Below are 15,141 nucleotides of genomic sequence, written 5' to 3' on the forward strand. Positions count from 1 at the left end.
GCTGACTGCTTACATATGTGCGCATGTTCCTTGGCCGACTGAGTGCCGATTGTGCTTAACGCGCCAGAAAACATTTAGAAATATATGCGGGATAGCGCTCCTTGTGCTCTGCATCTCTTTCTAAACGTAGTCTTGAAATTTATTTGCGAGACCACGTATTAAGCTTGTACCATGCAGACTGCACTGGAAGCCGTACGCAAAAATGTATTTCGTTGCGTTGCTTTGCTATGCGCTCGGCTGATGTCTTTGTGAGTCTGCTCATATCAAAGTTTGTTGAGGGAATGAAAAGAATTTGGAAGGTGCACCACGCACCTTTCAAACGCAGCATTGTGCGATGGTCGCATGACGCTTCTGACGCGCCCTTTTGTGTGCTTGTTCCAGGTTCCTACCTCAAGTTAAAAAAAAGAAAAAGAAAAATATAGTTGTGGTTTAGATTCGGTTAAACCCGGTGAGAAGCGGTAGCTTCACGTGGCTACGTCTGGCAAAGAAATTTGTTTGTTTCTCAGCTTGTTTAACTGTTGTTACTTCGGACTTTGCCAGGCGTAGCCACATGAAGCTACTGCTTCTCACCAGGTTTAACCGAAGCTCTCCCGTTTCACATACTGCTGGCGGTGTGACGTCACGGCTACAACGCATCCACGGCAAGTCGCGCTCAGTGGCTGTGCACGTGACCTTTGACCTTTCCTGGTCCTCCTGTAGTGTAACTTACGGTGTGTCGTTGGCTAAACCTTCAAGGTCATTGTGACACACGGATCTCCTGGCTTCACCCCTCGTAGTGAAGCTACCGCTTCAAAACAGATTCAGCGACAGGGCTCGAGTCCCCATAGCAGCAGGTATACGGACGAGGCCATCACGAGGCCCTTAGCCGAGGAGTCGTTTGCGCGAGCGTATACCTTCAGCGGCCGTCTGGAAGGAGACTGTGTCCGAGGGGTCTCCGAAGCCGACCGAGTTCTCCGCCAGCACCAGGGCCAGGTACTCGGTGCCCGGGTGCAGGTTGGTCACCATGAGCGAGGTGCGCATGCCGTCCACCTCTTGCTCCTGGAGTACGCTGCCGCGAGCTGCAACAGGGACAAGACACTTAGTAAAACTTCCTATACGCACGGATTAGGGACTAGTGCATGCGGAGTATCCCTGTAATTGTTGTTTTTGAGAGGGAGAAAAGAGGCGCTCTACCATCAGCTCAGTGTAAGAGTAAGCATGGCGCGGCGTGCTCAATTTTCGTTAGTAGGAAACGCTTTTTAGCAGTCAAGGTCAACCAGATTCAGATGACCTTTGAGGCTGTGCGTGCCGCCATTAACTTACATGTTGATCGCGGAATCCTTCTCAGTATCGACGTCGGCAAATTGAAACGAGCGGATAGAAAATAACTACGAGTACTTTGAACTTTAATTTTATCGCTAATAAGCGCGTCGTGTGTTGCCGAACAAAAATAAACATAGCCACAAAGAGGCGCGGAATCAATGGGGCATAAAAAGCATTGTGCTTGGCTCGCGCTTACATGCACGTGCGTGCGTGCGCAGAGGGTGAGCGTGCATAATACACCCACTTGACTTTCTCCAGTAGCGGAAGACGTATCGGTTGACCGGTCGCCTGGGCGGGGACCACTTCACGGACACGTAGCGGCTGCGACGCTCGGTCACCACCACGTCGGTCGGGCTCTCGGGAGGCTCTGCGAGTTGGGGCGACGAGGCATCATAAAGGATGCTCTCAAATCACGCCGTCAAGTCTGACGAGCCGGGCACTGTCGTGACCATAAATCCTAAGACGAAGGTTGATAAAGTTACCAATTAAGCAGATGCTACCAGACGCAGGACTTTGCAGGAATGAAATTAACATAAATGACAAATGACGGGCGCTCGCCGCACTCTATCCGTTATCACGTGGTAGTGATACTTCGAGGCTAGAAAGCTAATTGATTGTACCAGGTAACTCTTTTCTTACAAATAATTATGTTTGAAGCATAGTAGAGTGATACTTCCTGGCGAGAAGGCTCCTCCGGGGTGGCGCAGTGGGGCGCTCGACTACTGTGCCCAAGGAATGCGGAATCGAATCCCGGCCTCGGCGGCCGCTTTTCGGCGCGGGTGAAAAGCTAGGCGCCCTTGTGCTGTACGGTGTCAGTGCACGTTAAAAATTAAGCGACTCACATAGCGTGAGTCGCTTTGGGACGTTGACGCAAACAAACAAACTTCCTCAGAAGTTCTTAGTTTTGAGAAGTTGGGTAACTCGGGTCATTGACCCCGGAATCATTAATACGGAAACCTCCGTGCCCTGCATTATTACTTTAGTTGAGCTCACCTCCCGTTCGAAAACATCGATTGGCAGTGCGTGGGAAAAAAAAAAAATGGTAGAAAAAGCATCGTCTCTGGAGATTCTGTGCTTTCACATAGTGCGCTGTTTAAAATTAGCTTGTCTGCATTTGAATGCACCGTGGCTGCAAACATCTTTGCTGAACCTGTAGGTCGAGATATTCAGTGTGAATGGTAATAAGTCATTACACAATGGCACAAATTCTTGGTAGCGGAAAACGCGCTCTCTCAAGGCTATTCCTATTTGACGGCTTAGTCTGAAATCTGCCATTGTAACAGCGGCTTAAAATGCGGAAGAAATGGCTAATGCACGCAAGTGCTCCTTGTCAAGGCCCTTTAAGGGTTATTAGGGCAAGAAGTACGTGGTTTTTGAACACGCACGCCGCTTCAGGATATACACTCCTTGCAGCACTGCGTGAATAACTCTTGGGAGAAGATGGATGAAACGAAGGCACACGTGCGCTTCCGGTGGTGCTACGAAATCTGCGTAAATGGCGTTGTCCGTTTATCTTGCCCTTTAAATGTCCCAGGGCGAAGTTTACATAGCGTTGATCAAAGCACGAAGAAGAGCAGCGGTGTACACCGACTGGTTAAAGGCGCGGGGAAAACAAAAAGTAAAAATTCGATGCTGCATTATAACCAGGTGTGGGGGCTGATAGCCGAGACAGGTTTTAATGGGATCACAATGTTTCTTGGTTTCTGCTATGGCAGGCGTGAGTTTACTAAAAAAACAACAACAACACAACATAGCGTTATTCGCAAGCAGCGTCTTTATACATGCACGAACAGCTCCTTCAGAGCACACTACACTGCAACGTGTGTGCTGCGTTATGTGCATCGCCCTCCTTGGCGCCCATTTTGTGCTTTGTAGAGCAACTAGAGGGAGTGACCACCGGTGCTCGTCGGGCAAAGTACGTTATATCACGCAGCACTGCCTATACTGCGAAGAGCGTCGTCGGCGCTTCACGGTCCAGCTTTTAGCAAAGTCGCTAGCTGTGTGGACGAATGAGGCTTACCCAGGACGGTGAGGCGGAACGTGTGCTTGGTCTGTCCGTAGTCGTTCTTGGCGACGCACACGTAGGCCGTGGCGTCCTTTCGCACACTGTTGTGGATCACCAGCACCGACGTCACGCCCGTGGCGCTCATCTCCTCGTGCGTCTCGTACCTGCGCAAGACGGGGTTCGCGCACCCGGGATCAGTGCACGGGCGATGCTTCCCACTCAGCAGCCGCCATCGCTGCAGTCAAAAGAAGTTTCAGGCTTTTTAATTGCTGCCTCAATTCGATGCGAGATGGCAGCTTTCACACCTGTGGCGATCCCCCGTTCTCACGACAGTGCACACTTAGCACCTCGTATTTAGTCGATTAAGAATTAATGACTGCCGGGTAAGCGCTCCGAGTTATCACTTACGACGCGGTACTGTGTCGGCGCCGTTTCGGTCGGAGAAACTACATCCAATGGATCAGCGGGCGAGGCCCCGGGGCGCCTTCTTCGTGCGAGCCCTTCGATGTAGATAAAGGCAAAATCTCCGTCAATACCGTTCGTCACCTTCAGCTCACACCTGGTCCTATTTTCTTTTGCCCCAAACACCTTGGGCTCCTATTGGCATTTCAAACTCAAAAGTTGAACGAACAGCAACACCAGAAGCGGGACCACACAGGGTGCGCAGAACACATTTAGTTTCGTCTCCATCGGCCTTGTTCGCCCGCGCATAAATGTCCTGTAGTGTGAGCTTGGAAGTGCTGTTGAAAAAGAACAAGTGTGCCATTTCACAAAAGCAAGCTGATGACGCGGCCAATTATTGCGACACTCACGGACTCGTTGGCACTGCATTACTACGAGTACAGAAAAATGCTTCACCATTTGTCTTTTGACTTGATTCCGTGGCGTGCATTATGTGCATTTTACCTCTCGTGGTGCTCCGCGCGGGGCAGCATCAAAGAACTTTAGCTTACTGTGATCCGCGATCCGCTACCGTGATCCGCCACCGCGCGTTCCACTGCGCATGCCCAGATCCCCTTGACGCCGATAGATGGCGCCACATACTGGATATCGGTACACAGACCTGCCGCGTCGGGGCCAATCAGCTTGCGCGCGGTAGAGAGTCACGGTGGCGAATTGCGGATCACGGTAAGCTATATATTTCTATTTACATCACGTACTAGTGCGCGCTAGTTTATTTCAATATGAATCATCCTCATGTAGCTATTCGCGATGTCGATTTGAGGAACCAATGCTACAAGCTTGCGCGCACCTGTCAACAGAAGGAAGAAGCAGGGTGTTATCTTTCTCCCACGTGACCACCAGCGGATGCTGGCCGCTGGCCTCGCAGGCGATCTTGGCGATGTCCCCGCGCTTGACAGACACCTCCGACGAGGACTTGCTGATGCGGGGAGGAACTGCACCCGAGGAGGAAACAGAGGGCAAACGTTAACAAGGAGCACTTCGTGACTGACGAAATTGCACAATTAAGGGGAGCCGCTGCGTAGAATGGTAGGGGCGCTTCAAACTGCTCCTGTAAGGTCGCCTTGCCGAGCGGAACGACCTCCTGAGACAGATTGCACTTTCAGATTGGCATGTTCACTGCCTAACACTGGAACAGGAAATGAAAAAGAAACAAGAACAAAACGAAAATAGGAGCAGTGTGGGAAAGCGGCGCTAGTGACACCATGAAGGATTTATGGGCTGTTGAAGGGAAGGCGCAAGCGGGATACTTGCGACCTTGGTTTCGGATAGTGTCGTGGTGTCGATTCGGCTTCCGAGGCCGTGACGTTGCTGTGGATCCCACGCGTTCATTAGAGGTCTTATTTTTGACATGCACTCCATGAATTATGGTACGGAGTCATCATAAGCGTGGGAACGGTCGTCCTTCTGTCATTGCTTATGAGCAGAGGCGGGTCCCTTCGCTGCAGTTAACTTGTTACAGCGGTTGTATGTTCGTAGTACGATGCATATACTATCCAATGTGCATATTACTTTGTCTGCGGTCTGATGAACGAATGTGCGAGGAGGATGTTTTATGTCTTCAGTAGAATGTACGAGGTTTGACATCTTAAAGTTGCACGCAGACTGTGACACACGCCGCAGTAGGTTCGAACAAGCACCATGCTTCTTGAACTAGCGCCGACCTAGCATTGCACAACTATATACTTGAGGCCCTATATGACTGCAAGTTGCTTAAGGCTTTGCAACTTGCAGGTGCTGTTCACGTCCGCACAATGCTGTCCTGTGGTTGCTTCGCTGTACAATATAAATTAAGAAGTCGCAGATACATCTAGAAGAAAAGTTAACGCTCATCTGGCTGTCATCTCTAATTCCTTAACAGAAACGTATTGCAATATCCGTTAAAACGAAATCTACTTAACAGTTGCGTCTTGTTTGATATTAGTTACGTCACTATCATTTTTGACGACGTTATCGCTTTCCAGTTATACCTAGACGAAGCCTTGAATACAGCTGAGAGTACAGCGAACGTAGACTGGTAAGTGACGGGCGTTAAAGATAACAGCAGCACCCAAGAAAGAGTTCGAGTTGTTTTATTCTACCGGAAATTAGGGGCCACAAATCAAGGACCACGAATGCACAATGAAGCGACGAGGGGGAAACGGACGGGCGGCGCTTTGTTATGGCATAGCAGAATGCCTTCCAGGAAAAGGGAAGCGCAAGTGGGAATAACGACCCCACTGAAAAAAGTTTGAGGCAATAACCTTACATTTTCTCACACAATCTCACTCAATTCACATAAGAAATCACATATAAGTCACATATAATTGCATAAGATCTCATAGTTTCTTGTACATTATCATAAATTATGGGAGATATTTTATGATAATGATGTGCACCATGTGAGAGTCTATGCGATTTGATGCGATTGTGTGAGGTTATTGCCCCGTAGAACTTTGGGTTTTTCAGTAGGGGAGTGTCACGCGGCGAATGGGATTACAGTTGGGTTCAACTCAAGAACGAATTGGCGGCAGATGCCCCTCTTAGAACACCCCCCACGCCACCCCTGCGTCGATCGATTCTGCTGACATATTACGGATAATCCCCTTGCTCAGCCTGACACCTCGAGGTGTGGCAGAAGAAAGGGAGACTTACCGTGGCTTAGTCGGATTAACCCTGGTGTCAAGAGAATCGGTCCGTCGTTTGAGGGGCATCTGTGGCTTAGTTGTTGACGAGTACTCGACTATTATGAAATTTGCACTAATGAAGTGGTCACAACTGCCGCAAGACGTGACTAATTGAAGATCACGGGATATATGTCTTCGTTTTGCGGTGGCCGTCTCCTGACTGACAGTGACAGATGCATTTTTTTTCTCGTTTTTTTCTTTACCTTTCGCGAAACTTGTGGTAAATAAAAGACAAACGCCTTTAACCAGGACCCCGCCGTGGTGACTCGGTAGTTAAGGAGCTCGAATACTGACTCGTGCGACCCGGGTTTGATCCCAGCCGCGGCGGCAGGGTTTCGATGGAGGCAAAACGCAAAAGCACCCCGTGTACTGTGCATTCGATGTCAGTGCGCGTTAATGAACCAGGTGGTCGACATTTTCCGGAACTCTCCACTACTGCGTGTTGCGTAGCCTGAGTTGCTTTGGGACGTTTAAGCGGCATAAACCAAACCAAACCTTGGAACTGGGGAAACCACAGGAATAAAAAGTCTTGTTTTTAATTTTTTAGGTAAAACTATCTAATGCACGATTGCTTGCGTATGAGGTGACTGGAATTCTGCAAGTTTCCACAGTGTACTTCTGGATATCTAGCACGGCTGCCGATGCGATGTCACTGCATATCGCTTGGAAGAAACATAATGCCGCATTTACAGAGCTGACTTCGTGGCCCAGAGAGCGCGCCTGCATGTGGAAGGTCGCTGTTCAGCACGCTAGCGAGCGAAGTTTCGTCGTGCGACCTCTTACCGTGTACGGATACCTTGATGGTCTTGGAGAGGGGCGGAGCCACGCCGTTGCTGACGTCACACTGGTAGAGGCCTTCGTCGTCCGACTCGACGTTCTCGATCACCAGCGTCCCGTTGTCGTAGATCTTCCTGCGCCCCACCGGGTGCAGCAGCACGAACTCCCGGGAACCTGCGAGTCCAGCAGTTTATTTTTTTCCGCGTTTTGCACTTTTCTGAACTGCCGTACTCGGAACGGTATAGATTTGTGTGGTTGTCAGACGATCTGAGCGGAACGCACGCCGCGTGCGTTCCGCGTGCGTTCACTCGACTTTTGCCCTGGCAACATTGCTTTGCGGTGAAACTATAGATTGGAATTATTTGTTTTTTCTTATTATTATTGTTTTTTCTTGTTACTTGCCGGTAGTCAGCGCTCGCAAACGAATCGCAGCTTTCAACACGGTCATCACGACCACCACTACATGGAGGCCTCTGACCGCGGTGACTCCTTAGGTTAGGCCTAAGTATCCTTAGTTAGGCCTAGCTAGTCTACAGACTCGATAGATTTAGACCTGAGTCCTTATTCCGAGTTTGCGTCGTTATCGAACGTGTCGCCATTTCCCTGATCAAGAATCATAGGATTGGTGGAAACGCCGGAACTGGAAGTGGTTAGTTCCGGCGATTCCACCAATCCTATGGTTCGAGATCAGGAAGATAGCGACACGTTCGATGACGACGCAAACTCGGATTACGGACCCTGTCTTGTACACGCTCGTTCAGGCACGTGACTTCTTCAACTGTGCCATCCCACCGCTTAATTACCCCTTGAACAAACTAATTTACCAGGCTCAGACATTTTCGGCGCTTGCCTTTAAACTAGCTGGCGAACTTTTTCTTGCAACGGCACGTGTTTCGTCTACTTCAGGGTATGCAGAAAGTAAGCAGTCATATCTCATCGTGTGTAGTTCATCGGTGACGCAGTGTTGACGATAGTTCGGTGGGAATAAGCTCGGGACTTGCGCCCTGCGTACGCTTCCTCACCGATCTGCATCTTCCACGTGAAGCGGGGCTTGGGGAATCCCGCTGCGTTGCAGGCGAGCACCAGGTCCCGTCCCTGGACAGCGTCCGTGTCCTTGGGCTCCGACAGCCAGACTGGGGCAGCTGGGTAGAGAGAATGAAAAACATTACAGGATACCACACATTGTGCCCCGCCGGGGTGGTGCAGTGGTAAGACGCCCGACTACTGTGCCGGAGTTCCCGGGATCGAATCCCGGCCTCGGCGGCTGCGTTTCGATGGAGGCGAAACGAAGTGGCGTCCGTGTGCTGTGCGATGTCAGCGCACGTTAAAGATCCCCAGGTGGTCGAAATTACCCCTCCACTACGGCTCCCCTTTCTCTCTTTCCACTTTCACTCCCACCTTCATCCCTTCCCTTACGGCGCGGTTCAGGTGTCCACAGAGCAAGTGTGACAGATACTGCGCCTTTCCCTTCCTATGAACCAACCAACCAACCAACCAACCACAGATTGCTGTTATAAGGGTTGATGTCCTTAGATTTTCTGCGGTGAGGGAGCTGGAAGATACTTAACCTTAGGCCTGCACCTACTTTGTGTGCGCATGCGTCTAGAATATCACTGCTTGTCTTGTGGGGGCGCAAAACAAGTATGAGGCAACGTTAAGTCTGCGAAGCCAGAATCGAACGCTGACGAGAATATCATAACTTGATTTAGTTTCGAGTAATAACGACATCCGCGCGTAAATTTTTGTACTTGTGCGTAAGTTAGGAATTAACGTGTATTTGCAGTAATTTTTGTGTCGCATACGAGACCGAGTCATTGCCTCGTCTCAGTCTCCAAAGACGTGCGACCGAAGTTTGAGATTTGGTTGCTGTTGACTGGTACGTCCCGTCACGCTCGAGCTGCAACACCCCCCCCCCCCCCCAAAAAAAAAAAAAAAAAAACAACGTGATCTTCTCGCTGCAAAAGAGAATTGTTAAGGGGTGGTACATTCACACGATGCAGTAATGACATCTAGTGGATGAGATAATCTATTCCGGCTCTTATCGTGCTCCTCGGATGGTGTGAATCTGAAAAAAAAAAAGAGTAAAATCAAATTTCAGATACAGAATTTCGAAATGCAAAAAATTGAGGAGAGGTGCAAATTCGATTGAAACAAAAAAGGCAAGAACGAATAAATAGAGCACGTACCTCGGAGTCGTAATGTGAGGTGAATACCTGCATGCTGGGACGAGTATTGTATTTAATGAATTAATGTTTGCTCGGCGCAATCATATCGCGTGATGAGTGCGCGGTCATCGTTTGCATGAGATTTAAGAACACAGAACTCACAATCGATGCAGCGTACAGATGTGGAAATCCATAAACGCATGGCACAAAAAAGTGATTCTTATTTGCCCTGGGATTCAGGGAATTCACCCCCCATCCCCCCTCATCCGGTGGAAAGGAAACATTTCAAACGCGTATTTCAAGCAAATGATGTACAGTCCGCTGCCTTATTGGATCATTGCATTCGTTTTTTTTTGTTTTTTTTTTTTTTTGTTACACGAGAACGCGCCTTCTCCATGACATTTTTTGGCGCATGCTTTTATCGTGATGGCGCTTTTCTTGCCGCTGTCTCGGAAAGCCGCCCTGGTAGCCCCTCCCCCATTTCTATGGCGTAGGATTCGTTCTAATAGAACAAACAAAAACTAATTAAAATCCACGTGGTTGCAAGTGCACGCTCCTGGCTCGAGTATACCTCGTATCACGAGGGATGCTGTCACCGCAGCCCTTCCGATCGCGTTCTGGGCCAGGCAAGTGTAGTTGCCGACGTCGGAGGCGGAAATGGAGTGCAAGTTCAACGCGGACACGCTGTCGCTGAGCATCTTGACGTTCCTGGCTTCGGTGTCCGTCAGGGTATGTCCGTCCTTCGACCAGCCAATCGTGAACGGCCGGTCGCCGCCGATCACGGCGCACACGACGGTGGTCTGGTCGCCCATGCCGAGGCCGTCTTTGAATTGAAACTTTTGCACCAGGGGTGCGTCTGCGGAAGAAAACGGGTGCGCGGAGGACGCGATGCGGGGATTGTGAAAATGTCAACCTGTGTGTGTATGTAAATTCTGTAGCTCTTGTGTAAGGTCATAGAGTTTCTTACTCTTACCTAGAGGGAAAGCTGTGCTGCCGTCTATGGGAGTTTACATGGGGTTTCCAGACGGCCAGTTCAGCCACCATGGGCGCTCAAAGCATCATGGGCCGGATAGCTACCGAGTGCAGAACTACAACTTTTGGCCAAAACTAATGCAAAGATAAACATTGTTCTACGCGTAAATAATGTCCGAAGATTGAATATTGTGACTATAAATTGCAAAAACAGAGAGAAACAGAATGCCAGTGTGAGATTTATCCAATATAAGCGATGGCGCTTTCTCCTATTGGCTTAGTTTAGAGCAGCACAAATACCAATATTTCGCACTTAATAGGCAAACTTTGAAAGAAAAAAAAAAACGTTATGAAAATATTTATGGTTGCGCAATTACTTAAGAAAGTTTTTAGTGGCATTTCGGGAAACAGAAACCTTTTATTGGCGACGTCTGCTTTTGCGCCTTCGCTACTATGGCTTTTGCGGTCTAGGTACGCGCCTTGAGATGATGATGATGACGAAAAAGAAAAATCGCAGTAACGCCACTCCACGCACCCGAGAAAAACCGACTGTCCCGCATCAAATAACGCACCGGCCCATGATTCTTAGCGCGCCCATGATGGCTGAAGTGCAGCGCCCTCAGCTTTCCCTCTAGTTAGTGTAAGAAACTCTATGTGTAAGGCCAAGGTAGCGGAAGGTTGCATCTTCACATTCGTGTTCACGAAGCGCATATGATAAGGAGAAAAACCGTTTATATGTTAATAGCGAACACAGTTTGGAAACATGAAACGCTGTAAACGGGATTCTTCGTGTATTAGATGCATCGCTTGCGTGAAATGGGAGACAACAAATTCTGGGTTTTGCAATTGAAGTATTTTGCATCGATGATATATAGTTACGGGCATTCATGAAAAGTATCGAACAATGACGTTTATGCTTCGGCCTGTTTATCTGTTTATGTGACGTGTTCGCGAGTGTGAAGAGTGCTGTTAAAATAATGACACGACTAACAAATGGTGTGTGATATGGTATAGGATAAGGTAATGGCTGAAGCGTTTCACTCACCAGCGCCTCGGACGGGGTATATGAGGGAGAAGCCAAACAACAGTGCGTGTAGGAACATCGCGGACCTGGCGCCTCAAGCTCGGCTCCAGCAAAGTATTCACTTCCACTGAGCTGCTACTGACTGCGTTTAGGCTGCCGTGAGTGACATCACGCCTTGGTGCCGTGTTCAGGGTTCAGTCAGTTTCATGAACACCTAGCGCCGCATGGCGAGGCCAAACGGAAACAGCGAAAGAAAAAGGGGAACGAATGGTTGATCCTTAAAGAAGTCATTGGCACGTAGTCAGAGGTCAGAGTATGTTTCGAAGCGTCATTTGAGTAGCCCGTGCATTGACGACAGAACAAATAGTACTGTCGGATACGCAGTTTTATTTTGCAGGTCGAGCAGGAAGAAACTGAAGGGTGCGTGTACATCAATAGGTGAAAAAATGCATGCATTTCAACTGAACGGACAACAGTGTCACTTCAATCGTCTGTAAAGATGCTTGACGTCTTTAACATAATGCATTTCTTTATAGCTTTCATGCATTTGTACGTTCTCAGTTACTCTCCTTTTCGCGTTTGCGACACGGGCTGTGACGTTTAAGTAAGTGCACCAAAAAGAGCTCTAAGAAGTGTGCAAACATTCAGTGGTATCGCGGCTCACCGTGTACGCTCCTACCTGTAACAAGCAGCTCTGCGGACACGTGATCCTTGCCCGCTCTGTTGGAGACCTCGCAGGTGTAGTTTCCGATATCTTCAGCGGTCACTTCGAGGATCGTGAGTGAAGTCACGCTCTCGGACAAAGTGCGCACACGAATGTTTTGGTTGGACAGCACCAGCCGGGCGTCTTTGTACCAGGCGAACTTGAAGGGCTCCTCGCCTTCTAAAACGGTACAGTGTACGACCACTTTCTTGTTCAGCGAAGGCTCCTTGGGAAAGTAAAACGGCTGCAGCTTAGGAGCTTTTCCTGGAAGGAGAAAAAAAAATATTACATAGAGACAAAACAGGAGAAAAGCACGGACCTTATGACAAAACACAGCTTAATTGGACTGCCTTTTTGCGCATGCTGCAAGTTTAAGCGTGGCAGTGTACACTGGACAGTTATATCGTTTGTCTCGTCGGAATGGCTGCTACTGAATGGAAAGTAAACAAAGCAGGTAGACTTACCACCGGCTGCAGCCAATTGAAGAACGATGGTCAAGCAAGCTGCCGCCACCATTGGGCTCATGATGAGGCCTGTGAACTTAAGCTAGAAACAATGATGGGTGACGGCGTAGCGAGACGCACGATTTAGAATCCGGCGCTGTCGGATGGCGTCTCTGACTTGTCGCAGTTCGAAGTAATTGTGCAGCAAAGGGACTGTCCTGGAAGGTCTCAACGCTGGACAGCTAGCGCCACGTATGGGTCAAAACCCAAAGCGCTCACATCTCCGGTGTCTGGATTGTTTTGGCGCTAGATATTCAAAAAAGACGACATTGACGACTTGAGGAATTTGAGTGTTTCTGCAGGACAATGCACAAGGTTTAATTAGTTGTTAATACGCAATTCACGATTTATTCGTGCTGTTACAAAATGAGGTGCGGTGACGTTGCTGTTATGACCCGAAGACAAGGCATTACACAGCGGCTCAAATGTTATAGGATTGCGAATTTGGTATCATGCGTTACAGCGCGTTACAAACGTTTTAAGAATGCTTTCACCAGCCGCGCTTAGCGGCTGCGCAGTTACAGGTCTGTATCTATGCTATCACGTGATCCTACTCTATTTCCGTCGTCATCCCAAGTTCACAATCTTTTCCTGATGTCTGTCTACTTCAGAGTCCCGGGAGCAGTCTCTCGCCCTGGACCAGCAGGGGTGCCGTGAAGCTGTCCTGCCCGGCGCTGTTCGACGCGACGCACGTGTAGTTCCCGATGTCGGTGGCCGTCACTTCGGGAATCGTCAGCGACGCCATGTTCTCCGTGAGTTTGGCAGTTTTCACTCTTTGGCCTGCCGATGTGAGCGGTTCGCTATTCTTGAACCACGTGAAGGACATTGGTTCATCGCCTTCTACGGCCACACAGGACACAACGACCTTCTTGCCGACCATCTGGTCCTTGGGAAAGTTGAAAGCCTGAATCTTAGGGGCTTCTGAAAGGCGCAATCGATACATCAGATGATGGTTTTGTGGAATAAACTTAGCTTAGGAGGCAAACTTTACGCCTACTGTAAACGCACAGAAATAATGTAACCTGCATGCGTTATTATAGGTCATGCGTTTCATGGAATACCTTAGGTCTCATCGTCTCAATTGTCGAGCAAAAATGTCAGCATGGTGCTGCGTGCTGCTTACCGATTCCCTGAGAGATAGTGATGGAGAAAGCGGCGGAAATACTTGCTGTAAAAAGAATCGACGTCATCACTGGAGTTAAACAACCAGCAGATACTTCTGCTCTTGCCGAACACTTCCGGTACAGTCTTCACGTCTGCCTCCTCGAGAGTCGTTCTTCGGCACAGTGCGGTAGTGGAGTAGCGCGCCGCTGCTAAAATGTACTGCGAAAGAAAAAAAAAAAACTCCACGCGGATTGATGGCGATGGGCAACTAGCGCCGCTTCTTGGCGTTGCTTTGAACTATGACTTCCCTGGTGGCTCCCTGGATCCGCGAACGCAGTTCAAGCTGAGGCTGTGCGTATGGGACCATATATCTCACCTTGGCCTGAAATGTCGTTGTCATGAAGGAGTGGCTCGCGTCAAGACGGTTCATGAACACTGCTGATGACTCAGCATGTAAGGAACCAACGCGAACCATCTTGTACGGCTAGACAGTTTGTAACGGGCTGTTCGCCACTTCACGCATCTGACGGCCGCTTCCAGCACTAAAAGACATTGAGCTTAACAACCGGACTGACGCGCGTTCCACTTGAGTAGCCTGTCAAATGTATATGGATCGGCGTGAGACAATTCCAAAATTGTTATGTATGCTTCCTGACCTGTAACGAGTAGCTCAGCGCTGAAGCTGTCGGTTCCGGCGACGTTGGACGCGCGGCAGGTGTAGTTTCCGATGTCCTCGGCTCGTATCTTGGTTATGGTCAGCGTCGAGATGGTGTCGGCCAGCAGCTTCGTCACTACGCGCTTGCTGGCAGCCAGGGGCAGCCCATCTTTGAACCACGAGAACTCCACCGGCTGGCTGCCTCGAATGGCGATGCAAGAGACCACGAGGGTTTCCAGGAGCGGGCTCTCCTTGGGAAAGTAGAAGGGCTGGATTCGTGGGGCGTCTAGCATGTCCGATGGCAGGTAGTCGTCGAAAGGGAAGTATGAAAAAGAGGTAAATCAGTAAAGCGTACTTCAAGAAGTGCCCCGAGGACACTATCGAACTGTCTCGCTTTACCTTGGGCTGCGGTAGCGTGAAGAGATAGGATCGTAGTGAGAAGCGAGAGTCCCGAGAACTGCGTGGCCGCGGGCCGCATCGTAGCCGGTAGTGTAATCGAGTGAAACGCAGAGCCAGCGAAAGCTAAGGGGAAGGCGCACTCGGCACATCAAACGGACAACTAGCGCCACACAGGGCAGGGAAAACGAAACGCGTGGCAAAGCCAGCTTGCCAAACGTGCAGACCCATCTCGGATGCATCTTGTGCTCGCGAAACACGCCGAATGTAGCACACCAGCGTTCGATTTGCATTCCCTCACTGATATTACCTACCCTTTTACATATGAAGGCGCCACATTTGAAAATGCAATAAAGAGATTGTTTAGAGCGTGCATGCCATTGCTTGCGAGCGCAGATGCACGGACA

At 49.5% G+C, this 15,141-nt stretch overlaps 3 protein-coding genes and 1 long non-coding RNA gene across 8 annotated transcripts in view; 1 reads left to right on the forward strand and 3 right to left on the reverse strand.

Moving 5' to 3' along the window:
- Positions 1-15,141, forward strand: part of LOC146179223 (uncharacterized) — a 294,299-nt gene that overhangs the window by 25,486 nt on the left and 253,672 nt on the right. For all 3 annotated transcript variants that reach the window (XR_014700712.1, XR_014700711.1, XR_014700713.1), the window contains exon 2: positions 13,191-13,331. This is a non-coding gene — a long non-coding RNA (uncharacterized LOC146179223). The remainder of the gene's footprint in view (positions 1-13,190; positions 13,332-15,141) is intronic.
- Positions 1-15,141, reverse strand: part of LOC146179224 (cell adhesion molecule Dscam1-like) — a 50,606-nt gene that overhangs the window by 22,598 nt on the left and 12,867 nt on the right. For all 3 annotated transcript variants that reach the window (XM_084578912.1, XM_084578911.1, XM_084578913.1), the window contains exons 3-8: positions 8,235-8,354; positions 7,219-7,386; positions 4,560-4,704; positions 3,323-3,471; positions 1,547-1,669; positions 894-1,058 (exon numbers count right to left, since the gene is read on the reverse strand). In XM_084578912.1, coding sequence (XP_084435038.1) covers positions 894-1,058; positions 1,547-1,669; positions 3,323-3,471; positions 4,560-4,704; positions 7,219-7,386; positions 8,235-8,354 — 870 coding nt within the window. The remainder of the gene's footprint in view (positions 1-893; positions 1,059-1,546; positions 1,670-3,322; positions 3,472-4,559; positions 4,705-7,218; positions 7,387-8,234; positions 8,355-15,141) is intronic.
- On the reverse strand, positions 11,861-13,195 carry LOC146179225 (igLON family member 5-like). The gene is made up of 2 exons (XM_084578915.1): positions 12,541-13,195; positions 11,861-12,340 (listed from the first exon to the last, which is right to left on the reverse strand). Exons 1-2 carry the CDS (start codon positions 12,599-12,601, stop codon positions 12,018-12,020), a joined length of 384 nt encoding a protein of 127 aa, XP_084435041.1. The 5' UTR covers positions 12,602-13,195; the 3' UTR covers positions 11,861-12,017.
- Positions 14,053-14,892, reverse strand: LOC146179226 (palladin-like). Its single transcript, XM_084578914.1, has one exon. The coding sequence runs from the start codon at positions 14,629-14,631 to the stop codon at positions 14,242-14,244; it is 390 nt and encodes a 129-aa protein (XP_084435040.1). The 5' UTR covers positions 14,632-14,892; the 3' UTR covers positions 14,053-14,241.

Source organism: Amblyomma maculatum, chromosome 9, assembly GCF_055883805.1.
Source record: "Amblyomma maculatum isolate TAMU_Amacu chromosome 9, ASM5588380v1, whole genome shotgun sequence".
In the NCBI taxonomy this organism is placed as follows: domain Eukaryota; kingdom Metazoa; phylum Arthropoda; class Arachnida; order Ixodida; family Ixodidae; genus Amblyomma; species Amblyomma maculatum.